Genomic DNA, 27,587 nt, shown 5'->3' with positions numbered 1-27,587 from the left:
CTCTATGAAATTATGAATTATTCTCGAGAGCTGGTCACAGTACTCTATAGTTAGTACTATATAATAACAAAAACCTCCATCCGGATAGGTTCCATAGTGTAGCGGTTATCACGTCTGCTTTACACGCAGAAGGTCCTGGGTTCGAGCCCCAGTGGAACCAAATAGACTTTTTACCTCTTTTCAAGACGCAGAAAATAAAACAATGTACCAAAAAAAAAATCGTCCATTATTGCGGTCCCGACGTGTTGTATGTTGTATTATATTTTGGCATAGTAAGAGGAAGTCGGCGGAGGGTTCTATAGTGTAGCGGTTATCACGTCTGCTTTACACGCAGAAGGTCCTGGGTTCGAGCCCCAGTAGAACCACTCTTTTCCTTACTTGGAAAAAAAATAAGCACTTACAAATACATCTGACAGTGAATATCATCACTTCATCTGTGCATGAAGTTTCATTTTTGTGGATCCCAATTTCCTTTTCGCTCATTTGATGCATTGCTGCGACTTCAATGGTCAGCAGAGCAATGTTGCGTTCCGATATGGTTATTAATTTTGGAAACCGTCGTCGTCATGGCGATGCTGTTACTAAAAATGGAGATGCCGGGGATTGAACCCGGGACCTCATACATGCGAAGCATGCGCTCTACCACTGAGCTACATCCCCACGGGTCTCAACCACCTCGTGCACTGCATAGATATACACGTAAACCGCGCCGGGTGGGTGTTTGTTGAGGAACTTTATTTCATATGAAGACGCCGTAGATAAAATACAGAAATGATGATCGGGCATCCCCCAAACGAGCCACTAGCTTAGGAAAGTCTAGTGGGGTTTTTTTGTTTTTTTTAAAGCTAGCGCAATGTAGCAACCCTAGCTTACCGACGTGACGACGTGGCGGCCATGTTGGCAAGGTCGACCATCTCATCGAGGGCAATGCGCCGACGTTCAAATTAAGTCGGAACTTGCTCATTTTCATCAGGTTTCCTTTTTTTTTTTTTTTTCGTCAACCCCAAAAGCGTGTGCTGTGCATAGAACACACAAAAAAATTGCAAAATAATACAAAGGTTACTCCTAATTGTACTATCTCGTCCTCCATCGGCGCAGTTGTGATTGTCCGCTTACTACAACCGGTGTGATTATGATGGATTGCATAACTGCAATGCACGTAAAACTGCTCGGCAAATTAAAAAAATATGCTGGTGAATTGAAAAAAAAATGACGTATACATAGCAACAAGTGTTATTCAACAGAATACTAGCGGGCGAAAAGATGCCTGAAGAATGGAGGAAAAGTGTTCTAGTTCCCATTTTTAAGAACAAAGGGGATGTTCAGAGCTGTGGGAACTATAGAGGAATAAAGTTGATGAGCCACACAATGAAGTTATGGGAAAGAGTAGTGGAGGCTAGACTCAGGACAGAAGTAAGTATCTGCGAGCAACAGTATGGTTCCATGCCTAGAAAGAGTACCACAGATGCATTATTTGCCTTGAGGATGCTCGTGGAAAAGTACAGAGAAGGTCAGAAGGAGCTACATTGTGTCTTTGTGGATCTAGAGAAAGCCTATGACAGAGTACCAAGAGAGGAACTGTGGTACTGCATGCGTAAGTCTGGTGTGGCAGAGAAGTATGTTAAAATAGTACAGGACATGTATGATGGCAGCAGAACAATGGTGAGGTGTGCCTTAGGTGTGACAGAGGAATTTAAGGTGGAGGTGGGACTGCATCAGGGATCAGCTCTGAGCCCCTTCCTGTTTGCAGTGGTAATGGATAGGCTGACAGATGAGGTTAGACTGGAATCCCCTTGGACCATGATGTTCGCAGATGATATTGTCATATGCAGTGAAAGCAGGGAGCACGCAGAGGAACAATTGGAAAGATGGAGACATGCACTGGAAAGGAGAGGAATGAAGATTAGCCGAGGTAAAACAGAATATATGTGCGTGAATGAGAAAAGTGGAGGGGGAAGAGTGAGGCTACAGGGAGAAGAGATAGCGAGGGTGGACGACTTCAAATACTTGGGGTCAACAATACAGAGCAATGGAGAGTGTGGTCAGGAAGTGAAGAAACGGGTCCAAGCAGGTTGGAACAGCTGGCGAAAGGTGTCTGGTGTGTTATGTGACAGAAGAGTCTCTGCTAGGATGAAGGGCAAAGTTTACAAAACAGTGGTGAGGCCGGCCATGATGTACGGATTAGAGACGGTGGCACTGAAGAAACAACAGGAAGCACAACTGGAGGTGGCAGAAATGAAGATGTTGAGGTTCTCGTTCGGAGTGAGCAGGTTGGATAGGATTAGAAATGAGCTCATTCGAGGGACAGCCAAAGTTGGATGTTTTGGAGACAAGATTCGAGATAGCAGACTTCGATGGTTTGGACATGTTTAGAGGCGAGAGAGTGAGTATATTGGTGAGAGGGTGCTGAGGATGGAGCTGCCAGGCAAAAGGGCGAGAGGAAGACCAAAGAGAAGGTTTATGGATGTGGTGAGGGAAGACATGAGGGCAGTTGGGGTTAGAGAGGAAGATGCAGGAGATAGGCTAAGATGGCAAAAGATGACACGCTGTGGCGACCCCTAACGGGACAAGCCGAAAGGAAAAGAAGAAGAAGAAGAAGACATAGCAACAAGTGTCATTGTAATGTCTTTGATGTTTCTAGTCATTGTGTATTTTATTAACATACAACTCAGTGACTCTTTAGCGTGGTACTCGTGCTACGTCAGTGTATAGAAATGATTTTCATACCTAAAGAAGACTATTTTACTTTTATTGCACTTTCATTATTTGCTTAAATACGACCTTACACATTTAATATGACAGATAAAGCGTCGCCCGTTTGCTAATCAGACAAGGATGTGTTGTGGAGCGCAGCGGCCGTCCTCGATCTTTGAACGCGGAAAAGCGGCCGGCGGCATCCTCCTCTCCCAGGTGTTGCCGTGGAGACCAACTACACCAGATGAGCAGAAAGTTACCATCCAGGCCCAGTCCCAGGACCAGGACCAGGCCGTTGGGGGGGCACTCACTCCCGCTATAGTTTCAAATGCTAATGTAGCTTACCGCTCGTGACGCGAGGGACAAAAACGCGCCGTCGGAGGTTCGTCGACCACCAGACAAAGTTTGTTTTACTCCTTTTATTGTTTTTCAAAAGGGTCAACGGAAGTGATTTATTTACAGAAGGCGCTTCGACCGACGGGAGTCGGCCCAGCGGTGGCCTCGTGACCGCGTCGCGCGATGCGGTGTGGAACACGCGAGCCTGACCGACGGCACGGGACCGTCTTGTCGGCACGTCGCGCGGGACGACGGCACATGATCATGACCAATGTCGCGTGACCTGTCGTCTGACCGCATCATAGATGACGGTGGTCAGGTATGCGTTATGAGGATTTCCACCTAGTGTGCAGCCAGGACACGCCCCCACCGTGACATGATTGGGTCCTGCGCCACGGAAAGCAGACGGAACCCGATGGCCGACCCAAACGTGTCTGACTTTGGAATGAAATCGATTTGGTAGTTTTAAATTTAGGTTTGGGGTTAAGATCGGGATTAGATCGATTCCCGTCTGGGAAGCAGTAAGGCGTGTTTTACTCGACTACCACAGCCGATCGTGGTGCAGGGCCACTAACATTAGACCAGGGCGTGTCCTGCCTGGAAACTAGGTGGGAATCCGAATCGCGCTCATGTGAAACACGAGGGAGGCGTTACACGACAACGTCACGCGCAGGAACGTTTTTTTCCCCGTCAGCGTCCTTTGGGCTCGGCGCTGTTGAGGTTCGGCGTCGGGAGGATCCAGCGGCAGCATTCCGACAGGCGCATGTTCTTGTCCACGGCGCAGCTGGTGCAGTAGACGATGCCCAGCGCCAGCATCACCACCAGGAACACGCAGAGCGGCACCAGCAGTGCCACCAGCAACCAGCTCTTGTCGTGTTTGACCTGGTCTCGGTTTCCGTCACCTTGACTTCCTCCTTGGATGCCGGTCTCACTTGTCACGGGCGGCCCCTCCGTCTGGTGCTGCTTCCGCAGGCGCTCGTCAGACTCACCGGTTTCGGGGACGTCTGTCATCCGTCGGACGTCCGAGTCGGGCCCAGCGTCATGCGGGTCTTCGCGATCCAAGTCCGGCAAGTGGGCCGAGTTGGTGGGGTTCGGGTTCAAAGTGGAGTACTCTTGATCGGCGGGCGTCGGCCGGCAACCCAGCCCGTCGGCTTGTAGCTCATAACCGTCGTCGCAGTAACACTGGTAGCTGCCGTCGTAGTTGAGACACTGCTGCTGGCAGGGCGACGCCCCCACGCACTCGTCCACGTCCTGACACGTGCCGTCGCCTGACTTCTGGTAACCGTGGCGACAGTCGCAGGCGAAGGAGCCCTCGGTGTTCTGGCAGGCGCCCTCGCAGCTCCCCTCATCCTCGCACTCGTCCACGTCCACGCACTCTCCCTCATCGTCGGGTCGGTATCCAGCGCGACACACGCAGTGGAAGGTTCCGGGCACGTTGACGCAAGCCTGCGGGCACGGCTCCTGCCGGCACTCGTCCACGTCGGAGCAGTGACGCCCGTCCGGGCCCATTTGGTACCCCGGAGGACACGTGCAACGGACTCCCCGTGACGTTTCCGCGCAGTCGTGCTCGCAGCCCATGGCCGCGCACGCCGCTTTGAGGCGGGGTGGCTCGGTGCTCGCGGCGCCATCCGAAGAAGAGGGAAGCTCGGGCGGATCCGTGGGACCAAAGTTGTCCGGCTCGCAGTTGTAGCCGTCGTCAGCAAGAACGTATCCTTCCGAGCAGTAGCAGTAGTAGTCGGAGTCCGTGTTCTGGCAGTGTTGCTGGCAACCGTGGTCTCCGACACACCAGTCCTGGGAAGGTGGCGGCACGCTGGCTCCGCACAGCGGCGTCTCCCGGGACCAGCCCACCGACCCGTCCTCTCTCTCTCCGCACACCGACGTCTGCTCGCCAGGGGGTTCTGCCCCCGACGGCTCGGGCGGACACGCGAGAGTAGCCACCGAGCCATACGGCACGTGGGTCAACTCCCGGCTGGTCAGCTGGAACGGCGTCGAGTAGGCGGCCGGCCCCTGCCCCTCGTCCTCCAAAGGCGGGCACATGCCCTTGGACGGGTACTGGCACACGAAACCGTCCAGCCCCAGACCGCAGGAGCCGTCCAACCACTTGAAGTTGTCGCCGCTGTCGGTGTCGTGGCGGGCGTCGTCCGCCGTGTTCACCGTCACGGCCACGCATCGTGGCGCGGCGCACGCACCCGCCGCCTCCTCGCGCAGCCAGTTGGTGAACTGACCTTCCTGGTCGCCTGCGGGGGGGCGCAACATACACCATCATGTCACACCGGCGCCGACTAAAACATCACACTTCAATCTAGTTAAATCAAAACCATGTAATAAGAATAATATTATGACATCATCTACTGAATTTTGATACAATCTAATGAAGTGCGTCCTACCCGTGACCCAGACGAAGCCCCGCAACGGGCGCGCGGCGGAGCACTGGCGAGGCGCCCGGTGCAGACCGATCCACAGGCGCAGGCGCACCCGGGCGCCTTGCGGCTCCGCGACCGCCAGCAGTCGGTGGACGGCATCGGCAGCCTCACGGTCGTGCAACGTCGCCAGCGTCCCGCCGCGCTCCCGACAGCTGCGCCCGGCCTCCCGGAAAGTTCTCCTCTGGACGTAGACGGCCAAGCATCCCCGCGGGTGGCACAGGGCGTCCTTCTCCTCCAGCTTACCGGCGACGCACCCTCCACCGGCCACGAGGCACAGCAGCAGCCAGGCCTGGACCGGCCCCATTGGAAAGTCCAAAAACAAAAAACAAAATCAAGAAAAACCTAAAGAAGATATTCCGGCAAAGTATCGGAGCCGAGTCGCCAGGTGGTACCAGAACCACAAGCAGACGGTGCGCAGCCTTGACGTAGCCAAGTGGGTTATTTATTGGGTCTTTTGTTTGTTTGTATCAATCAGGGTGGAGGTTCATCCGTCTCGCCTCTGCCGAGTTCTCCTGCGACTGAAAGAGAGGACAGAAGGTTGGATGAGGGTTCGGGGGGGAGGGGGGGGGAGTGTAGGGAGGGGGGGGGTGTTCTTTTGCTTTGTCAAGGAAAAAAGAGAGTTCTGTGTTTTTGGAAGAGGGGGCTGCAAGAAGTGTAATAAAACCTGGACTGGAGGGGTTCATTCAGTGTGTGTATGTATTGGGGGTTGGTGGGGCTAGGGGGGTTATGAAAACCATATGCCCCCCCCCCATCATCACACGCACGCACCAGAGTGGAAAGTGTTTGTCATCCGAGCGACATGAAAGCGTCGGACCCCGCGCCGTCGCCGTCTCTTCCTCGCTGGAGAGGAAACGGGAAACGCCAGATGCGCATCGGGAAGGTCTCCGAGGAGGGTTTGGTGGGGGGGTTGCCTTCGAGCCGGACCACCCCTCATCATGCGTGCGTAGCGTTTCAGCGCAGGGGCCACGTTCAGCAGGAAAAATAGAAAGACGGCACCGCCAACCTGAGGATCCCGAAGAGCCTTCTGGCCTTGCTCCGCCCCCCACCCCCCACTCCCCTCCTCTTCTTCACCCCAACCCTCCCACCACCACTGATCCGTCGGTTCGCTGGTTTCTTGCCGTCTGCTTTCTCCATCATCGGCAGCACTCGCCGCCTCTCACACATTCCACCGCGGCGATGGATCTCGCAGGCACGCTCCTCGTTCTCGGGTGAAGCAGAAGCCCCGCCCACCAGGTCCTTCGCTGAGGTCTCGGACAATCTTACCTACTTACTTTGCGGGGCGACTTTTGAGGACGCCCTTCCTGTCCCGTTTTACAGTGCATGAAGCTGACTTCTTCAGGAAATGCTCGGATGAGTGCGGCGTAGAAGATCAAGAAGAGCGCAGTGACACAAGCGAACGCCAATCACAGCTGAGACCTGGTTACACTCACAAGTCACATTTCAGGGTGTCGAGACTTTTGGTGCGCCGCTTTCAATTCATTCTTTTGAGGGGTCACGGGTTAGGTCAAGTTGTGTTTTGTACCATTTCTCTCTGAGAATCTTGTGGCGGTTCTCCAAAAGTTCGTGGTACCTGTTCCGTCCCTGTACGACTGTCGTCAGAGTCCACAACTCAGTTGAAGTCCTTTCCGGTGAGGATTGGATTCTGTGAAGTCAAGGCTGCCCTTTGTCACCAGTTCTGTTCGTAAACTTTATGGACAGAAATCCTCGGGACGGCTGAGGTTTTCAAAGGGTCCGGTTCGGTGACTTGTTCTAGATAACGTGGTGGTGGTTTGTTCATCGAGCCGCAATCTTCAACTTTGATGAAACCCAACATCTCCAAATCTGACGCCGTCATCCTCAGTTGGACAAGGGTGGAGGACTGAGATCCCGGCCCAGCCGGAGGACTTCAGGTACCTTGGGGTCTTAGCGACGAGCGAGGGAAGATTGACAGGTTGATGTCTGCAGCGCCTCCAGCGAGCCAAACTCTGTATCAGTCTGCGGTGGTCAAGAACGATCCTACGTTTAGCGCTCGAACTGCAACTCTCACCTTGCCTGTGGGTTGTGACCCAAAGACCAAGATGGCAGAAACAAGCGTTCAAATGAGTCCGGGCTCTCCCTCGTAGAGGGCGAGAAGCTCGGTCATCCGGGAGGAGCGCAGATTTGACCCGCCGCTGCTCCTCCGCATCGAGCAAAAGGGCATCCGGTTAGGACGCCCCCCCCCGGTGAGGTGTTCCTGGCCCGGGGAACGACCGGCAGACACTCCAGAGAGACCTGATCCCCCTTGAGTTGGACTAGGGAAAGCGAGGGCTTCGGAAAAAAAGTGTTTGTGATCCAACGACAAACAAAATGTAACATTGAATACTTAAATTATAGCTAAACGTCACTTTTTGTGGTCCCATGAAAAGATACCAAAAATATTTTTGCAAAAGGCGAGTGCTGTGAGCCACTTCCCCGTCTTGTGTTCCTCGGTACGAGAAATGCTGAGCTCACAAATAATTTTCATCTGTGCAAAAAAAAAAAAAATAGCCGCATCGAAGAATCCATTTAATGTGAAACTTCGCGGCGCTGGTGTTGGTTTTGGTTTGCGACCCGACGCGAGCGCGCCAGATCAAACACTCGCGCGCTCTTCCCGACCGCAGGTGTCGTGTGTCTCGCACGCACACCGTAGGGATTAGCTGCGGCCTTGTGCGTGCGTGTCGCAGACGACCCGGTGCACGACGTTCGATCCCTCGCGGCGGACCCGGAGCGACGTGAGCCGTCCGCTTCCCCCGCGTGACGAGGAGGAAATAGCTTGCTGAAGGTTCTGACCCAATCGGCTTTGACCTTGGATTGTGCGGGAGTTGCAAATATGCACGCACACACACACAGAACGAGCAGCAGAGAAGAAGTAGAAGTCATGGAAAGTTTGACAAATGACGAGAGTGCCGAGCATGTGGAAAAGTAGGACGCGTGGAAGCTGACTCGAGAACGAAGGTGCTCACATGCGTGCGCTTTCGGGGGGGGGGTTGTCCGGTCCAGAAGAATACGGCGCAAGCCTCGGAGTGACAAACTACAAGCTACGCAAAGCTGCTGACTTGGACGAAAGCAAACACACACACACGGAAAAAGCGCACCGATTATGAACAATTTTTCCATAAAACCAGCCAGATGCACACTCACACACAGACACGCACGCTGTGTGTGTGCGGCAAGTTCGAGTCCATTTGAACCGGTTGGGGTTCGGTTGAACTCGTTTAGGCCCAGTTACAAAAGGTCCGCTGCAGTGAGTTCCAGTTCCACTACGTCAGGGTCGGGTTTTGTCGGATCCAATTAGATCCGGTTAGGGTTAGTTCTCTTTCGGGTCCAGTTAGATCCAGTGGGATCACGTTAAGGAAGTCGCTGTCGTTCCATTTCAGGACTAATTCGAGTCCGTTCGATCCCGTCACGGCGGGTTACTCTCACTTCTGTCACGTTCAGTCTAGTCTAGGTCTGGTTACGTTCAAATGGACCCGGTTACATCCGGCCTGATCGAGTCCAGTCCAGGAAAAACCTCGTCTTATCCACTTAAGTAAGTCGGTGTCGTTCCATTTCAGGATCAACTTGAGTCCGTTCGAACCCGTCACGGCGGGGTTCCTCTCGCTTTTGTCACGTCCAGTCTAGTCGAGGTCTGGTTACTTTCAAATGGGCCCGATTACATCCGGGCTGATCGAGAATCCAGTCCAGGAAAAACCAAGTCTTATCCAGTTCCGTGCAGAAGAGGAATGTTCACATGATTTACGCCAAGAGTTCCTTGGCCCGACCTTTGACCCAGCCTCCCTTCCCTCCTCCGGTCTCGTCGTCCTCCGCTCAGCCGGCCTCAATGTCGACTTCGGGCCTGTTGAGGTTTCTCATGTTGCTCCTGGCGCCGCAACACGTTTTCGCCTTCTTTTCGTTTCCTTCCCTCCCCCCCCTTTCGTGGTCATGAGACGTTTGGCTTCCTCTCAATTGAAATATTGTCTTGTTACTCGCACACCGCGGGGGGAGGGGTTTGATTTTTTGGGGGGCTGCAACTAACTATTATTTGAATAATTTAATAATTGGTTGATAACGTCGACGCGCTGATGAATGGTAACAAAAAAAAACAACATTATTTCAAGTTGAGAGTATTAAAAACGCACAAACCCCTTCAAAAGTATCGGAACAGTAAGGTTTGTTTTTGGTGAATATTGAAGACATTTGGGCAAAAATGCCCGAGACAAAAGTTGAGGATTCCACTTTTAACTTCACGGGATTCGCATTCACATGCGTTCAACAACATCTTTTGTTTGAAGAGAGCAAAAGTTCCGTAAATCCTGGCCTACAAGCCGCGACTTTTTTCCACACACTTTCAACCCCGTGGTTTATGCGGCGCTAGCGTTAGCACACCTGGTTACGTGGCGCTAGCGTTAAACCGCGTATACCGAGGCTTATAACCAGGTGCGCTAATGCTAGCCCCGTGGTAGCGTTAAACTATTTTCTGTGTACCGAGGCTTATAACCAGGTGCGCTAATGCTAGCCCCGCGCTAGCGTTAAACTCTTTCAGTGTACCGAGGCTTATAACCAGGTGCGCTTTATAGACCAGGAATTACGGTACTGGAACAGAAATTCTTATCAAAGGAGAAATCTGGTGTCTTGCATGAACAGCGTATCCAATCGCTCATGTTATATGTACACGATTTTGACAGTGTGATGCTAAATCCTCCCTCATTTAACCGTGTTTTGAGAAGATTTTTGTCGCCGATTACAAATTTTTAGGGGCGCTGCCATTTTCGCGAGTCACATGATGTACGGATTTATCCTCATCTGATGAAGAAAGAGCAGTATCGGTTGATCGGGAAGACGGAGGAACACTTTCGTACAGATTTGAACCTGTGGCTGGAATTCATGTTGAATATTCGGATGGTTCTTCGGGCGGAATGACGCAGAGTCTGACTACTCCGAGGCCTACGCGCGACATGGACGGACGGTTCTTTGGACGGGAATGATGCGGGCCGCGAGCCGAGCTTTCAGGCGGCGGAGGCCTTTAGCCGAGCTTCGGCGTCCGGGCTAACGGCCTCCGCTGCCGTCCGCTTCATTAGCCCTGCACCCTGAAGCTAGGCTAAAGCCCTCCGCCGCAACCGAACGCGGGCAATGAGCTCCGCTGGCGGGCCGCGAGCTGAGCTTTCAGGCGGCGGAGACCTTTAGCCTCGCTTCAACGTCCGGCGCTAATGGCCTCCGCTTCGTTAGCCCCGGACGCCGGACCTAGGCCAAAGGCCTCCCGGGACGTCCAAGCTCGGCTCGCGGCCTGTCGCTGGAGCTCATTTTAGAACGTTAGCAAAGCATTTCTCTCTCCATACTTTGGCATTCCGTGTTTGTGAAATCGCTCTGAACAATTTTCCCTCTTCTCTCGGACTCGAAATGGTTTGCTCTCCGGTCTTCACGCTTGCTTAGCAACAAATGCAATTTTGGAACTAGCAACACCTGAGTAACTCGATACTTTTGCTCGTGTGAAAATTGGGTGGCTTCGAACAAAAGATGCTCACAACTGAGTCGTTGAACACATCCAGATGTCAAAACCATCAATCAAAAAGCTGGAATTTATACATTTTTGTTTCCTATTCATCTTTTGCTCGGAACCACAAATGTACACCGCAAAAACAAAAAGGAAGCCATCTCGCGGTTTCAATACTTTTTGGTGGGCACCGCCATTTGATGACAACGCAGTTACGAGTTTGCTCCGTACTTTGTCAGCAAAATGTTTGACAATGTTTTTCCAAAGTGAAAGCAGATGTTTGGAAATTATTTTGAGTCAACAAAGAAAATCTGTGTGCTTTATTAATAGCATCATCATCATCATCATAAATGTCATTCTTAATATTAAGTGTTGAGGAGCGGAAATTGAGAGAATTTGGACAATTGTGAGTTGAAGGCATAAAAACGATGACTCGATGAATTTGATGACGGATTAGCCGATAAATTGGTGAGTTTGTATGATATATTTTATATTTATATTCTATCATTATTCGTTTGTTGTCATTTATATATTCATTTATTTGTCCGTTTGTTTGTTTATTTATTTATTTGTATTCATACTTATATTTTGGACCGCACGTGTCAGTGTTGAAAATCTGTGTGCTTTATTAATATCATCATCATCACCATCATAAATGTCATTCTTAATATTAAGTGTTGAGGAGGTGAAATTGAGAGAATTTGGACAATTGTGTTAAAGGCATAAAAACGATGACTCGATGAATTTGATGACGGATTAGATGATTAGCCGATAAATTGGTGAGTTTGTATGATATATTTTACATTATATTTATATTATATCATTATTTGTTCGCTGTCATTGATTTATTTGTTTGTATTTATACTTATATTTTGGCCCGCACGTGTCAGTGGGCGTGTCAACCGTTGTCCCGAGGCAACTTTTGGCTGTGGCGCCCCCTGCTGCTCGCCCACTCCCAATGCGCAAAATTCACACAAAACAACTTCCTTCGGCGTTATCAATCATCATAGATGATAAGATGATGTAAATGATCTTGGTGACGCTCACGCTCATTTCTCGTCTCACTAAAGAAAATCCTCAGAAAAAAAAAGAATCACGATAAAAGCAGGAATTTTGACACTCCAGATGGACGACAGCCGCCGTGTTGAGTCCAGCTCCTCCACAAATGTATTTTGCTTTTTTTTTTTTTTTTTTAAAATACACACGTCAGCATAAAATCTACTCACAAACAAAGCAAGAGTGGCGTGACAAGGAAAACAGCGGCTGCGGGCGCTACTGCACGACGCACTTGTCCTTGTCGTCGTACTTGCGCCTCCTCTGCGCCAGGCCGCGTTCCAGGCGCTCGTCCTCTTCCAGCGCCCTGCGCACACGCACACAAGTGCCAATCATCGCACAACCGGAGTGAAGTTGCCAACCGGGGCAATATTACCTGATTGTTTCCAGCCACATTGAGATGATAGGCGGATCACGGGCAAACCACCTGCAGAAGTGGTGCCGCGGGGAGGTGGTTTTGCCCGTGATCCGCATGTCATCTAAATATGGCTGGAAACAATCGGAGAATATTGCCCCAGTTGGTAACTGTGAGATGTTTTCTTTGAAAAGAGCTTCTGCGTCTGAAGGGGCGTGTCCTACAGTAAGGGCCACCGCGTGTTTTGATTGGTGAACGTCCGGGGTGATGTCACGGGCAGTAAATGCGGCCAATACGGCGACCACTCGGATGTCCAATGAGATTTCCGCAACTTTGCGCATGGATGACGTGCTCTCCGCTCAACATTGAGGTGAATAATCTTATATGCATTTTTCCTTTCAAGATCTATTTTAGAATGTTTATCGGAGAAAAAAAAATGTAATTTTGTCCATCTGCATTGGTGGTCTCAAACATGCAGCCACGGGCCATTGGCGGCCCCCACCTTAACATGAAAGTATAATGGTAGAGCGGCCCTCGAGTTTTCTACGGATGACACTTGTCTCTCATTTTTATCTGTTGAAAACGATAACTACTGCGATAACTGCAGTAGTTCAAAGTAGCCATCGACGTAGCGTAACACCGATGTCGTTACCGCGTCGTTCTGATTGGTTCTCGTCAAACAAAATCAGCGCTGATTGGCTCCCGTGCCCGTCCCGTTCTAAATTGTCGACACGCGCCTCCCGGAAAGGCATTTTTGACGTACGTGGCGCACTCAGACGAACGTTTCGATCAAGTTGCCGGCACGCACCCTCGCTCCCTGGCGTCCATGTTTCGGATGACGTCGTCGCGCTGGTTGACCAGCGACACCAACTCCTGCAGGAGGCGCTGCTCGCGCTCGCGCTGGGCACACGACTTCTGCCAGTCTGCAAGGCACACGGGCACGTGCGGGGGTCACGCGGCGGGTCACGTGACGGCGGACGGGCGACGGCGGTCGGCCGACCTTCGACGGCCATCGCCGCGCGCAGCTCCCGTGTCAGCAGCTCGAACCGGCGCTCCAGGTCCTGCTCCTCCTGCCTGTCATCACCATCATCATCATCATCGTCGTCATCATCATCGTGGCGTGACCTACATGAGTTCCAGCTGGTCTTGTCTTCGGATCAACGCGTTCTTCTTGTTGACCAGCGTGAACCACTCCTGAATCAGACGCTCCTCCTCGGCGCGGTCACTTCCTGTCACGTGACACGCCGCCAGACAGTCAGCAGAGTTTGCTCGCGTGCTTTTTTACGCCCTTCACGTGTGAGCGTAAGCGACCCGTCCCCCGTTCGAATCCCACCTGTTTCCATGAGGCTCCTCAGCCGCCGCTCCACCACTGCCGCCCTGCCGTCGACGTGCTTTTGCTCCGCCTCCAACGCCGCCAGCTCGCTCAGCACGTATCGACTGGCGTCGCGGAGACGCTGGCCCGACGAGTACACACACACACACACACGTGAACACGCGACACGTGTGGAGCCCGAGAGGAAGGAAGGAAGGAAGATACAAAGAAAAGGAAGAAAGATGGGAGGAAGTCAAAGGAGAAATCCAGAGCTTGCATCAACAGCGTATCCAACAGTTCATGTACCCGATTTTGACAATCTGATGCTAAATCCTCTCTGATTTAATCGTGTTTTGAGAAGATTTTTGGCGACAATTACAACTTTTCAGGGGCGCTGCCATTTTTGCCAGTCACATGATCTACGTGGGCCGCCGCCGCCCGCTTCGTTAGCCCCGGACGCCAAAGCTAGGCTAAAGCCCTCCGCCGCCACTGAGGCTCAGCTAAAGGCCTTTAGCTTAGCTTCGGCGTCCGGGGCTAACGACCTCCGCCGCCGCCCGCTTCCTTAGCCCCGGACGCCGAAGCTAAGCTAAAGGCCTCCGCCGCCACCGAAGCTCGGCTAAAGGCCTCCGCGGACGTTGAAGCTCGACTCCGGAGCTGGTGGCCCGCCTTCGGTGGCGGCGGAGGACTTTAGCCTAGCTTCATCATCCGGGGCCGGAGCTCGGTCGTCAGAGTCCGCGCCATTCCCGTCCGAAGAACCATCCGGAAATTCCATATTAATTAAAGCCACAGGTTCAAATCTGTTCATGCAAGCCATTTGATTTCCCCTTAAATGAAGGAAGTGCGGAACAATCAAGCAAACAGGAAGCTGCGACGATTAGAACGCCGCGATCATCGACGACATCATCGTCCCCTCAAGGTCGACAGCGTGGACGTTCTAAACAAAGGGCAAAAAAAACAAACAAAAAAAAAAAAAACACAACTGACCGTCGTCGAGTCTTCTGGGGGTACAAACGAACACAAAGACACATAAAGACACGGTAAAGTACGTGAAGACGTTTATGGTTGCGTGCGCGCCGCACGAGGTTCTGACCAGTTTCTTGTCGGCTTCCCGCAGACCCGCCGGCGCGTTCTCCCTCATTCTGAACACGACAGCAAACATGAGACGGACTCACACGAGGAGGAGGAGTGTTGACCTCACCTCTGGAAGAGGAAGCGTGGACTCTTCTACAAGAAGTCAAAAAAGGTCACGTATGAAAATTGAAAAAGTCCCACTTTTTGGGAAGCTTTAAAATTAGCGTAATTCCCGTTAGCCCGTCTATGGCGTTTGGGATTCTAGTGGAGCACCGCGTGCCGGCAGTCCCGCACCCACGCATTTCACCTATCCACACAAGAACGAGCGACGGTCTGCTTCAACCGATCATCGATACTCTCATTCTTCCATCTAACCTTTAAGCGGCCTCCTGGCTCTCGGCGGCGCGACCAGAACGGCGCCAGGGGTGGGGCCATAGGGGCCAACGTCGCTCTCGTCGCGCGGCACGCCGAGCTCCCGCCGCGTGAAGTGACTCCGGAGCTGGCTGACGTACGTCATGACGATGAGGCGGTCCGGAACAGAGAGCAGGACCAGGTCGGACGGCTCCAGGAGGCGCGAGATGCCCAGAGACTCGAACGCGGCGAAGGCCTAGCGGGGAGGAAGGCAGCGGAGTGAGGAAACTTGTCGATGAGCCTCATTTTGTTTGGGTTGAATCGTCTCACAGTTGACTAGACTGGATTCTCAACCGTTTTCTGGGACAGTACAGAAGCGCATCAAGTTCCCACGCGGAACACAGTTGCGACGTGGCAAAAAAATATGACGCCATTGGTCGGCGGATGTACCGATGTTTTCAGAGGCCATTTTGAAACATTAACGAATCCTTATTCTTGACTTCTCTGAAAGTGGGTCCAGACTTTGCGACGATAGCTAAATGCGAGTCCCACGCTGTGTCAGGGGCACGGCCAAGCCGCCGCCTCTGGCTGCGGCCGCATCTGATGCTAACTAGACCAGGCATTTAAGCCTCGAGTCCCGCAATCGGGTCCAGTCCCTTGCCCCGTGCCCATGAGACGCTGACAACAGTTGAGAACCAATAGACTGGACAAACTTCGACGATGCAATTTCTGGAGGAATTGCGGCGCCGGACCTGAAAAACTACAGATCTGCCAGACGAACCTGAAGAACGTGTACAGCGCTAGCCACATGCGGTGACTCGTACGAGTGCGCCATGAGACCAATGACTGGATAAGAACGACGACGACATAATACAACATCAGCAGTGGGGCTGCTCACCTTCTTGTTGTTCATTTCGATGTCGTGACCTTTCAACTGGTCGAAATCTCTGAAGGGACAAAAAGAGGACACTTGGTGACCGACAGCCGCCAATCCACCGACAGGTGCACGGCGCGCGGCGCGTACACGAGGTCGGGGTGGAAGTGATGCAGGATGGCGCAGAAGGCCAGGCCGTTCCTCCAGGAAGCGCTGAAGTCGGTGACCTTGACGCCCGCGTAGCCGGCCGTGACTTCCTGACACCACCGCAGCAGCGACTGGCTGGAGGTCACCGGGCTCTGATGGTCACACCGTCGAATATTAGAGTCTTAATTTGCTGCACTTGCTTGTTGTGTTTGCGTTTACCTTGTCGCCGTCGTCCTTCCCGTCGGCCTCCTCTCGGGTTAGTCCCGCTTGTGAAGACGGGTTCCCGTTACTAGGGGGGGCACCGACATTGACACATTGATTGATAAACCTGCCGCGGATCGAGAACATCATCATCCTGTCCATCAGCAGCAGCCTGATCTGAATCCTCATCAACATCGTCCTTATTCTCGTGACTGGCAAACTCATCATCACCAACATCCCCATCCTCATCAGTGTTTCCCCCTGCGTGGTAAGCTTTACTTGGGTGGTCCACCTAAGTAAATCGACAACCTCCAAAGAGGATGGAACGACAATCCCCACCCTGGAAAACGTGGTTCGGGTTTAGGAGGGGGCGCTCCTACTGTGCTGGCCATACAGTTTCACCATGGCTTAAATTGTTGGGGTAACACTTGGCTAGCAACATGGTGGTGGAATCAGGGTTGGCACCGTCGTGATCACATCCTCATGCTCCTCATCTGAATCCTGATCAGGATCACAAACCTCCACCTCATCCTTTCAGGCAGCCTCTAACCCGCCATTTTAAGGTTTTTGTTTCTTGGCGTCCCAACCGATGTGCGGGTGTGATGATATCACCACGGCGACTTACACGCAGTCTCCCGACGGCCCAGGTGAACGCTCAACCGATGGCCGGCCGTCATCCGTCTCCGCGTCCTGGATCTCGCCGGGGGCGGGAACCAGGACCTTCCTGGTGCCGGGGGGCGTGTCCGGCGACCCCACCTGGAGTCTGTCCAACAGGAGACGCTCTTCCTCCTGCAGAGTTTGCTGGACCCCGACGCACTTATCTTCGCGGGCGGCGCCATTTTGTGCGACATGGTCGTGGTCCTGACGGAGTGCAGCCGGTCCGCTGTGAAGAGAAGGTTGGAGAAGCTCGTCAAATGCGCGTAACCTTTTGCTCCAATATGGCGGATTTTGACATGCAAGTGTGACTTTCAAGCTGCAGTACCACACTCTGCCACAATGCACACGCGTCCTCAACCTCACGTCAGCCAAAACCCGACGACGATGCAGAAGATTAACGACACGCATGCAAAAGCTCAAGGGTGGCAGCACCACATGCAGACCGCCAAATAAATCGGCAGAACTCGCTCCCTGTTCCCACCCCCGCTCACCCTGTAGTGCGGCCCACCACGTAGAGCCCAGCCAACCGTTTGGAGCCAAGATCTCGGAGACCTGGATCAAACTCCAATTCCTGCGCATCGGCACCGGCCTCCTCATCCGCAACTGAGTCCAGACCGGGAGAACCGGGAAGACCAGGGAGACCAAGAAGAGCAACATCTTCAGAAAGATACGGAGAACCAACTTGACCAGAAGGATCCAGGGTGGCAGGATCACAAAAATCAACGGGAGGACTGAGAGGACTGAGATTGCTAGGAAGACCCAGAAGACTAGGAGCACCAGGATGATCAGGGGGAATAATAGGACGAGAGGGACTCAGATGACCAAGATCCCCAGGAGGATACGGAGAACCAACTTGACCAGAAGGACCATGGGTGGCAGGGTCACAAAAATAAACAGAAGGACTGGGAGGACTGAGTTTGCTAGGAAGACCCAGAACAGTAGGAGAACCAAGATGATCAGTGGGACCAATAGGACGAGAAGGACCAAGATCCCCAGGAGGACCTGGATGATTTAAAGGACTAGGAGAACCAAAATGATCAGAAGGACCATGGGTGGCAGGGTCACAAAAATCAACAGAAGGACTGGGAGGACTGAGTTTGCTAGGAAGACCCAGAACAGTAGGAGAACCAAGATGATCAGTGGGACCAATAGGACGAGAAGGACCAAGATCCCCAGGAGGACTTGGATGATTTAAAGGACTAGGAGAACCAAAATGATCAGAAGGACCATGGGTGCCAGTATGAATAAAATTGTCAGGAGGACCAGGAAGACAATGAGGATCAAGACTGGCAGGAGGAACAGGAGGACCAAGAGTACCAGGAAGACTCCAATGACCAAGATGACAAGGATCAGAAAGGTTTTGGATCTCAGATGGTTTGGGGGGTGTTATGCGATGCTCTTTATCATTATCATCGTCATCATCAGCAGCAGCTTGACGCGTCTCCTCATACGCAACGGCATTAAGCTCCGCCTCCTCGACTGGCGGTTCAACCTCTGATTGGCTGATGATGACCTCCTGGTCGTGCTGTCCATCCTCGTCCTTATTGTGCTTCACTTCCTCTCGTCCTCCTGGGATCCCCCTCCTCGTCCTCTGCTCCTCTTCCATTTCAAGTTCTTCGCCTCCTTCCTTCTCCTCATCTTTCCCTCCATTCGATGTTTCTCCTTCCTCCTCCCTCCATTCTTTCACTCTCCTCTCTGGCTGTCCTTCCTCCTCCACTTCCTCCTCCTCTGTCCTTTGTCCCCTTCCACTCCTCTTCTCTCGTACTTCCTCCTGTTCCTTGGCAGCGAGACGCAGTTCGGCGACAAGACTGAGCCGCGGCCTGTCTGAAAGTCTTTGCTCCGGTTCGGTGGTGGACGCAGTCAAGGGGAACGTCTCTGCCACGTCATACGCGTGGACCTCAAGCGAGCCTTCGGAACTCATCAGGTTCCGTTCGACTGCTGCCGCCTGGCAACTATGGGACAAAACAGACGTGAGGGACAGGGTCAGCCGGTCCGTTCAGAAAGTTCTGGAAGACCATCCGTGAAGTCACACCCTGCCATGAAGTTAGATGATTCAAACTTATAGAGTGATAATTCAAGAGATCCCATCATAAAGCGGGTCGATACAGAAACATTTTTGGTTTCCAGTTCCGCCGGACTATTTCAAAAATTCAAATTGCCGCAAAAACAGTGGCCAGGAGCCGGGCCACTCACCACGAGGAGGCGCTGAACGCCGAGTGCCGTTCAACCTGGATTTTCTTGTTCTGATTTCAATCATTTTGTCTGCGTTCATGTTCAAAATCAAAACGTTCCAATCAAATCAAGTCGGACCAGGCTCACGCTCACCCCAGTTCCACGAGCTCCTCATCCTCCTTAGCTGTCGGCGTCCGCACACTTTCTCCGGGAAGTCCCGATGTCTTCTTGTCCGCTGACTTTGACACGTCTTCTTTAGTTTCTTCAACTAACGGGACAGCAGGAGGACCAACCGGCGAGGACTTTGCCACTATTAGCCTAGCAGGAGCGTCCACTTCGGCAGTTTCACTGTGAAGAAAACAAAACAGAGGGTCCACTTAAGACAAACCAGAACCAGAACTTTGTGTCTGTACCAACAATGGTTGTTCCCGGACAAGAAGCCTGAAGCTAAAGTTCCCTGGTTGGACTTGAATTTGATTTTAGAGCTATTTAGAGTAAGTCTATGGTAAGTTTTAAGTCTTTCCAGAACCTTTTATTGTGTCTACAACTTTCCTCTGTTTCTACAACTTCCCAAAGTACGGAATAAGCACTAGAATTTTCCAGTTTCCCAGTGTGTGTCTAGAACTATCTGGTGTTTCTAGAACCTGCCCCCCCACCCCAATGTTCTCAAACTTTCCAGGGGTTTCCAAGCCCTTTCCAGATTATCTCTACAATTTTGCAGTGTTTCAGGATTTTCCAGAGTGTGTCTAGCCCAGAACTACCATGACTTTCTATTCTAGATCCCGGAACCCGAGAAGGTCCTCGTGTGTTTCGAGGACTCGAGAGCTTTCCAGGGGTACCCTTAGCACTTTCCAGTTTGGAAATTGCTTTTCAAGGTTTCCAGGGAGCAGGCCTTTGGGCTTTCGCCGAGTGAGCCAGAGGCCAAACTCACCGCTGATTGGCTGCCCGCGTCTCTCCCGATTGGCTGGGACTCGGGGGTGCATTGCAGCCGGTGTCCAGCAGAGGGAGTCGGAGAGCATCGCGCTTCGGCTGCTCTTCCCGTCCCAACTTCTCTTCGTTCTCTCGCCTCAGTCTTGTCATCTCTTTGTCCATTTCTACCGTCACCCTCTCCTCCTCCCCACACCTCCCGTCTTCCATTTTCTTCCTCTCATTGTCCTCCCTCAATCTTTGCTGTTCCTCTTTTTCCACCTCGACCCTCTCCTCCTCTTCACACCTCCTCCCCCCGTCTTCCACCTTTCTTTCTTCCTCTCGCTCCCTTTCCTTGAGCTCCACTTTCTTTTTCTCCATCCTTTCCTTCTCCTCTCTCCATCTCTGCATGTCTTTTTCCTTCCACTGTGTTTCTCCCTCTTCCTCTCTTTGGTGTCTTTCCCTCTCTTTCACCTCCTCCAGTTCCTGGCCTTTCTTTCTCTCCATTCTTTCATTCTCCCCCCTCAACCTGTGCACCCCACTCTCCGTCTCCCTCCTCTTCCTCTCCCGTTCCTCCTCTTTCTTTCTTTCTTCCGCTTTGCTCGCCTCCTCGACCTTCTTCTTTTCCTCCTCCTCCCCGGAGCTCCTCTTGCTCTCGTCCTCCTCGCTTTTCTTTGCCTCCATCCTTTCCTCCACCCCTAACCTCCGCTCCCCCTCGTCCCTGCTCTTTTTCCTTTCCTCCTCTCCCATCACCTCTTTCTGCCTCCTCATTCTCTCCTCTTCCTCCCTCCTCCTCTCCGCCTCCTCCTCCTTCTCTTGTTCCAGCATCCGTCGTGTCTCCTCCTCCCTTTTCCTCCTTTCTTCCTCCTCCTCCCTCCTCCTCCTCACATGTCCAACCCCAACCTCGCAGGCCTGCTGGCGCCTCCTCTCCTCCTCCTCCTCCGCTTCCTTCCGCTTCTTCTTCTTCTCCTCGTCCTCCCAACGCAGCCGTTGTTCACGCGCTCGCTTTTGCCGCAGGAGCTCCTCCTCCTGGCACCTCCTCCTCTCCTTCAGCTTCCTCATCTCCTCCTGCTCCTGGAGGAGGCGCCGCTTCTCCTCCTCCAGCAGCCTTCTCTTCTCTTCCTCATGTCGCTGCCGCCTCCTCCTCTTCTTCTTCTCCTCCTCCTCCTGCTCCTGCTGCTGCTGCTCCTCCTTCTCCTCGGCCAGGGCAGGCAACCCGAGGCTGCAGGGGAGAAATCGAAGAAGGCTCAACCTCCCCTTTTCTCTGGCTACCTCCTCTTCCATCTCATTTCCATCCCTTCCCGCCCTCCTTCACTTTCTTTCTCCTCCTCTTTACATCTATAATTTCCCTTTCCCGCTCACTTTTTCGTTCCCCCTCTCCTTTCTCCTCTTTCCCTTCCATTCCTCCTCCTCCTCCTCCTCCCTCAATCTTTGCATGCGTCCCCTTGTTTGACTCTCGGCTCCTCCTCCTCCTTTCTGTTTCCCGCAGCCCCCTTTTTCTTCCTCCTCTCTCAATCTTTGCATCACTTATTCTCCCTCTCCATCATTTATCCTCTCCCCTTCTTTTACTCTTTCATTGCTCCCCTTTGTCATCTTTTCCGTTCCTTCCTCCTCTTCTCTTTCAAATCTCCTCTGCTTTCACAACTCATGCTCTTTTTTTTTTTCTTTCCTTCATCCTCCCTAAAAATTTTCCCTTCTCCTCTTCCATCCCTCCCTCCTATTCCTTTTTTCTCTCTCATTCCTCTTCTCCCTCCCCTCTTTTCTTTCATCCCTTCTCCGCCGAACTCACCCGCCCGGGCCCCGCTCCGCAAAGCCGGCGCGCGGCTCGCCGACAACGTCCACACGGCGACGGAGGTTGTCGGCATCCTCGTCGCCGCGGAGACGGGTCTGCTCGGGGGCGAATGGCCACGGAAGAGCCGGGGCTACGCTCGCCCCGGACTGCGGTTCCCCGGGACTGGGGCACATGGAAAAAAAAACGGAGATCAGCTTTGATCTGGGCCGCTTGGCTAGCGAGTGTGAGCATGGCGTTAGCTTGGATGAAAAAGGTCAGAGGTCGCTCGCACACTTTTGCCGTGACCGTGTGCGTTCGTAGGTGCGGCCCCACCTTCCGCTTCCGAGCTCATCCCGATTAGTCGCCTTGGAACCCTGCACTGCGATTGGCCGTCCCGACCCTGCGATGTCATCAGCAGGCGCGGGATCCTGGCTTCCCCATGGCGTCATTTCCATGGCGACGGATGTTGCCCCTGCCTCTTCGTCTGTGGTCCCTGCGTGTGCACAAATTAAAAACTGACGGGTGTGGCCAAATTCCATGAATCTTTAACGTTGTAAAGGCTCCGTGCGAATAAAGCAATAATTCTTCTTAAAAGTGAACTTATACAATCAATTTTAGCACAATCTTAACTAAAAGAACCTCACGCTGGAGTGACCCCGCCTTTTGCGGCGACGGATAGTTGCCACTTTGGGAAAAATATGTACTTCCGTGAACCACACTCCTTTAAGCAACAGATACTCAACACAAATGGTGAAGCAACAAATGTAGACATACAATGATCTAATCTGAACGCCGCCCGACATACCTGCAGGCGGAGGGGGCGAGGCTCGCGGCAGCGAGGGCCGAAAAGGCGCGGGGGCGGACTCGCAGAGGGCGTCCAGGTCCGGACGGCTCAGCAGCGGCACGGCCGCGAGGGGCGGGGCTGGCGCCAGAGAGGACAAGAAAATCATTCATCGGACGTCGCGACGGTTTGACGCCCACCGAAATCTTTGTTGTAATTGTTTGTGATGGCTTTCCATGAAACACAATCAAAGATTTCTGGCCCTCTTGTTCTCGCGCTGCCCTCTTCAGGTTCTCCTTCAGCCTCCGTGATGAAATTGATTGACGGCAACCCTCCGAATCAAACACCTCCCCGACGCGCCGCCAACGCCGGCGCTGAGGGCGGGAATGGGAGTACCACTGACGACAGGAGCAACCGAAAATACGAGTTCCGAAAGAAATTGCGACAATATTCGGGAGACTGCCAAAGTGTGCCAAGAACAGCGCTGAACTTCACTTCTTTTCGATGACGCATAAATCTTTAAATCTCTAAATTTCGGCGAGCTGGGAGCGAGTCGCCGATCCCCAGTACGAGCAGAAACCTCCGTGCTACCTTTTCCCCGGAAGATGGCGGGCAGCGGCGGCGGCGGCGCGATGAGGGGGAGGGGTGCGGGGGAGGAAGGGAGGGGCCAGGTCCCGCCGGCGGGGTGTAGGGCGGGGTCACGGTGACCGCCCCCTCGGAGAACCCCATGATGGATGGATCGGGAAAAAAAAAAAAAAAACAAGAGTGAAGATGGAGATTAGGATGAACAGGTCTGGACGGCACTTCAGTCGACAGGCACGGGAATGTTCGGGCCAGGCGGCGTGCACTGGAACAGTCGCGGGAACACGGCAGGGAGAAGATGGAGTGCAGTCAGAGGTAACATTCACAGAAATGGCGCATGATCAGTCAGAGAAGGACCCGAAGGACTGCGGCGTAAGGTGCCGGGGCTGGGGTGCAGTCGGAGGAACAGTTAGTGGAAAAGTTAGCGGAGCGTTCAAAACAACTGAGGAAGAGTTAGAGGAACGGTCAGCGGAACAGCCAGAGGAATGTTACGCTGCAGTCATTGAAAGGAACGCAGGAGGTGGAACAGCCGATCGCGTGCTGCACCAAGAGCAGGAAGCTACCTGGCAGGTATCTGGGCTCAGGTGGCGGAGGGGCGGGCCGATCGGGCCGAACGAGAGGGCGGGGAACAACTGCGTTTGCCGCAGCGGAGAAACAGCCAGGACGTGAGAGAAGGCAAACGAGAATAGGCACGCCTTGGAGCGCCGTGACGCCGGCGTTTACCTGCCGCGCCGCCGCCGGACTTCCCGTCATCGTCCTCGTCGCTCTCGTTGAAGTCGTCCAAGTTGGCCACGTCGGGTTTGACGCTCATCAGGCTGGCAAGGCTCTGCATGTCTTCGTCGCTAAATAAAGCTAACGTTAGCATAGCTTAGCATCACAATCTGACTTTGTCAGGAAAACTAGCGGAGGACTGTACACGCAAGGATAACAGGGCAGCAAACACGCAGTACAAGTCGCAGATTTGGCAAAATGTCATCGTAGTCATTTAAGATTTGAAAATTCTTCACGTACGTATGAAGCGTATGAATTTCGCGACATTTCATGGGTCCGGCCTTGTTTGAGTTGCCACTGCAATTGCGCATGTTCCTCGTCGCTAAAGAATTCCAAGATTAGCTAAACTTTGTGACTCACGTGGCTTTTCCTTCGCGCACAAAGATGCAGGACAGCGACAGCTTAAGCTCCGCCTCCACCACTTTGACAGACAGCGGCTTGAGCGGGAGCCTGATGTCCGTCTGCGTCGGCGTCGCGCTGGCGTAATCCCTCAGGTTGATGGCGGCGGACGCCAGAACCTTACGGTGGCCTTTGCACTCCTGCCGGATCAAACAGTGCAGTCACAGGAACACCCGTTGGAACGATCCGGTTGACAGGCATGCAGAGGAACAGTCAGAGGCACAAGTTAAAGAGGGCCACAGTCACAGGGAGAGTCAGAGCTACGGTCAGAGGAACAGCCCAAGGAACAGTCACAGGAGCAGCTGAAGGATCGTCCCGGCCTGGCGGCGTGCGGAGCAAAACGGTCAGGAGAAGAGTCGGACGTGCGGTCAGAAGAACAGTCAAATGAACAAAAGCAGCGGCAGCTACAAGACGGCCGCCCTGGACTCGCGATCGAAGGCGGGGCCACGCCGTACTCACGCCCTCGACGACGAAGGTCCACTCTTTGTCCTCAAACGCGTCAGCGCCCGTTTCCTGGAGAGTCAGCAAAGTAACACACATCAGCCCCGCGAGCGCCGCCGCCGACTTGAGAACGTGGCCGCTACCTTGAACAGCGTCACCGAGATGTCCACGTTCTCCGGGACGGGCCAGAGAACCGTGCCTCTGTACGGGTTCTTGATTCCGGGCTGCCAACTGTGCAACTACACACAGAGACACACAACTGCTGACTTTCTCGGCTGGCGTCTGAGTCTCCAGCATTTTTGTATTGTCTGTAAACTAAAGACAAAAGAGCGGCGGACAGGTCGCCGTTGACTTCAAGCGACTAGAACTGAAAACATGACAAAAACCTTTTGCGCTTGAGCAGACACTCCCAGATCAAGTCTTGCAAAAACTGTCAAATGTTCTGATTGCAAACTCAAAACTTTACTGTTGTAACCTTCAACCAAAAAAATAGTAATTTTGTTGATTTAAGTGTTCTCTGAATTCAATTGGGACAAATATTGGAATCGGAACTCTGAAAAGCCCCCAAAAGCTCGGTGGGGTGCGTCCGGATGGTTCCAGAACCTGACGGCCATCCCGATGACTGAAACGTTCAATGTCAGTCCCGGGCACTTGGTGCAAGAGTTGCGTCCATCACCTTGGAGCACATGCGCCGGTTCCTCCTGGTCCAGACCACGCGCAACTTGTCGGGTTGCCTGCGTGCACACAAACACACACACACAAAGTTTGGTGTGTATCGGGGACACATTTTCCAGAAGCATCTTCGGGTGGCCCGACTCGAACGTTCTGTTCGCGTTTGCACTTTGGGAAGGAAGCGAAAGAGGAAGTTGCGGAGCAGTTACGTGACCGCCGAGCAGGACACCCGCCCCGCTGTCGCCATGGCGCAAACACACACAAATGTCACTTGACTGTTGATGACGCACACACACAAGTCTTTTTGTGTTTCAGGGTCGTGCGCACAGAAGGAGCTGTTTGAGACATTTTTCATATTTGTATGCATTTCTGCTCTGCGTATTAAAGTCAAAAAGCTGTTCAACATCTGCCCTCATTCAGGGTTAGCTTGTTTAAGATGTTTTGGATTATTCTTTACATGAAATGATACAGCTCGGGTGACCATTTTAGTGTTTAAATACATGTTTACAAAAATGCCAAATTAACTGCTCGAAGCAAGCACTCGGGACCTCTTTTTCGTAGAACCGCACAAGCCACGGAGTCTTTTTGTGTCTTCTTCAAAGTGATGCCGCACGGGAACAGGAATTCTCAAAAGTCACAAACTGAACTGTGTAAACGCGGCTGGAACTCAAAAAGGGGACCGTGACTGACCGCCGTTGCGGTGCCCTTGGGCAAGGCAAACTCTCAACTGGCTGAATGTGCTTTGGGGACCGTGTAGTGTAGATTGGGGCGGGGGGGGGCGCTATAATACTGCAACCATTAACAATTGAAATCACGAGATCTACACTTTTTAAAAGCCCCCCCCCCCACCCTCACCCACGCGCATGTTCACATATCGCTGGTCGGTGAAAGACTTCTTACCCCGATCCACGGGGGGGGTTGACTTCCCTGTACTGACAGCTGACGCGGGCGCGCGCCCCCGGCGCCATCCCTTCCGGAGGAACCAAAGAACCACGCGAAGCGCGACACACGCAAACCACCATCAGGCCATCCCACCCACCGCAAAGATCTCGTGTGTGTTGCCCACTCACCATTTTTCTTTGCATTCGAGCAGCAACTCCTGGTAGGAAGCAACAAACTGAAACTTGGAAGCTTTTTTGCCCACCCGCTGGAGTCTCTTCCACACTGACGTCATCGCGGAAACAAAAGCAGCCCGAGTGGGCCCAAGTCCAGTTCTTCGCGCGTGGCGGACTTTCGCACTTGCTCCGGAAGCCCCACGCAGGGGACAGGCGAGGCGGCGTGTCCGCGCGCGTCCTCTCCTTTCAAGTTGCGTGGACTCGTACACGCACGCGCACAGACGCCAAGCGCTCCCGAGCGTTTCACGTCCACGCAAGACTTTGATCCTGCCACGCGCGCGAAGGCGGCTCGGAGTTTCCGCACTGACTCACGCCCGTGTGCGCGCTCACGCCGGATGACAGCGTGGGGGGGAGGGGGGGATATTTTTAGGGTGAGTGACAAGGACAGCCGCGTGGAAGGGGCGGGGCGGGCGTGACTCGAGTGCTCCCACGCACGACGGAGCCAACTTTTGTTTTGACGCGTCACTCAAACACCTGACCCCGCCCACCTGAGCAAAGCACGTTCGGTGACGTGCAAAACACCAACTTTCAAGCGACTGGCGGTTTCTGCTATTTGGCGGCCTCTTGTGGAGAAAGCGGGTCGCGCACGCATCGCGTTCCGACGCTTCTGCGTCGAAATAATAATCCAGTGATTCTTTTTTCCTTTTAACAGAGCCATCTTGTTGAAAAGTAGCAAAAAAAATTTTTTTACCATCATCGAGTAAGCATCCAAACTTTCAGTCTTGAGGCGACAAATCACAACGCGGCCCCCGCAGTCAGCGAAACCCATTACACAAAAAAAAAAGAGCCACGGAACTGAGGCAGACGCGCTAAGGGTAGGTTCACTTTGCTGCCCGCATATTTACCGTTTGCAAATTCATTTTTTTGCGGCTTGAAAAATTGAAAAAAGTATTATTTGCCAAAAAAAAAAAAAAAACCAACAATCCTATTTGCCCAAGTACGTGAAAAACTTTAGTGAACAACGGCGGGTCAGTTCCCAAAAATAAAATTTACAAACATTCGAATTTGCAAACGCTGAACGGACAACACGCCAAAT

At 52.8% G+C, this 27,587-nt stretch overlaps 2 protein-coding genes and 3 non-coding genes across 9 annotated transcripts; 2 read left to right on the top strand and 3 right to left on the bottom strand.

Moving 5' to 3' along the window:
- Positions 1 to 87: 87 nt before the first annotated feature.
- trnav-uac (transfer RNA valine (anticodon UAC)) lies at positions 88 to 160 on the top strand. Its single transcript has one exon. It is a non-coding gene; the product is annotated as a tRNA-Val (tRNA).
- A 132-nt stretch (positions 161 to 292) lies between these two features.
- Positions 293 to 365, top strand: trnav-uac (transfer RNA valine (anticodon UAC)). Its single transcript has one exon. It is a non-coding gene; the product is annotated as a tRNA-Val (tRNA).
- A 223-nt stretch (positions 366 to 588) lies between these two features.
- trnaa-cgc (transfer RNA alanine (anticodon CGC)) lies at positions 589 to 660 on the bottom strand. The gene has a single exon. It is a non-coding gene; the product is annotated as a tRNA-Ala (tRNA).
- A 2,452-nt stretch (positions 661 to 3,112) lies between these two features.
- On the bottom strand, positions 3,113 to 6,465 carry LOC133491433 (endosialin-like). Its single transcript, XM_061802543.1, has 3 exons — positions 6,222 to 6,465; positions 5,418 to 5,971; positions 3,113 to 5,267 (listed from the first exon to the last, which is right to left on the bottom strand). The coding sequence occupies exons 2-3, from the start codon at positions 5,755 to 5,757 to the stop codon at positions 3,721 to 3,723; spliced, it is 1,887 nt and encodes a 628-aa protein (XP_061658527.1). The 5' UTR covers positions 5,758 to 5,971; positions 6,222 to 6,465; the 3' UTR covers positions 3,113 to 3,720.
- Positions 6,466 to 11,219: 4,754 nt separating this feature from the next.
- Positions 11,220 to 26,888, bottom strand: LOC133491421 (EH domain-binding protein 1-like protein 1). 5 transcript variants are annotated; one of them, XM_061802493.1, is made up of 25 exons: positions 26,507 to 26,888; positions 25,441 to 25,498; positions 24,908 to 25,003; positions 24,783 to 24,836; positions 24,285 to 24,463; positions 23,877 to 23,995; positions 22,596 to 22,712; positions 22,124 to 22,283; positions 21,809 to 21,973; positions 20,045 to 21,241; positions 19,267 to 19,461; positions 17,433 to 18,893; positions 16,910 to 17,167; positions 16,303 to 16,372; positions 16,087 to 16,235; positions 15,961 to 16,009; positions 15,087 to 15,318; positions 14,839 to 14,864; positions 14,731 to 14,779; positions 14,625 to 14,638; positions 13,662 to 13,782; positions 13,458 to 13,557; positions 13,329 to 13,402; positions 13,137 to 13,251; positions 11,220 to 12,280 (listed from the first exon to the last, which is right to left on the bottom strand). In XM_061802493.1, the coding sequence occupies exons 1-25, from the start codon at positions 26,608 to 26,610 to the stop codon at positions 12,193 to 12,195; spliced, it is 5,250 nt and encodes a 1,749-aa protein (XP_061658477.1). In that variant the 5' UTR covers positions 26,611 to 26,888; the 3' UTR covers positions 11,220 to 12,192. The 5 variants fall into 5 exon arrangements, with proteins under 5 accessions (XP_061658477.1, XP_061658479.1, XP_061658481.1 ...); XM_061802497.1 differs by lacking the exon at positions 17,433 to 18,893 and having other exon boundaries at positions 11,221 to 12,280; XM_061802496.1 differs by lacking the exon at positions 20,045 to 21,241 and having other exon boundaries at positions 11,221 to 12,280.
- Positions 26,889 to 27,587: the final 699 nt, after the last annotated feature.

Source organism: Syngnathoides biaculeatus, chromosome 18 (assembly GCF_019802595.1).
Source record: "Syngnathoides biaculeatus isolate LvHL_M chromosome 18, ASM1980259v1, whole genome shotgun sequence".
NCBI classification, from domain to species: domain Eukaryota; kingdom Metazoa; phylum Chordata; class Actinopteri; order Syngnathiformes; family Syngnathidae; genus Syngnathoides; species Syngnathoides biaculeatus.
Note: the sequence above shows the minus strand (reverse complement) of the source record. Positions and strands in the feature narration are given on the sequence as shown.

Bases quoted from the DNA above. Each gene is read 5' to 3' on its own strand.
- LOC133491433 (XM_061802543.1), bottom strand. From the start codon at position 5,757: ATGGGGCCGGTCCAGGCCTGGCTGCTGCTGTGCCTCGTGGCCGGTGGA. The intron at 5,268-5,417 runs GTAGGACGCACT...GCCCCCCCGCAG, and splicing joins GGGCTTCGTCTGGGTCACGG to GCGACCAGGAAGGTCAGTTC.
- LOC133491421 (XM_061802493.1), bottom strand. From the start codon at position 26,610: ATGACGTCAGTGTGGAAGAGACTCCAGCGGGTGGGCAAAAAAGCTTCC. The intron at 25,499-26,506 runs GTGAGTGGGCAA...GTGTGCACGCAG, and splicing joins CTCGAATGCAAAGAAAAATG to GCAACCCGACAAGTTGCGCG. The intron at 13,558-13,661 runs GTGGGATTCGAA...GTCACGTGACAG, and splicing joins GAGGAGCCTCATGGAAACAG to GAAGTGACCGCGCCGAGGAG.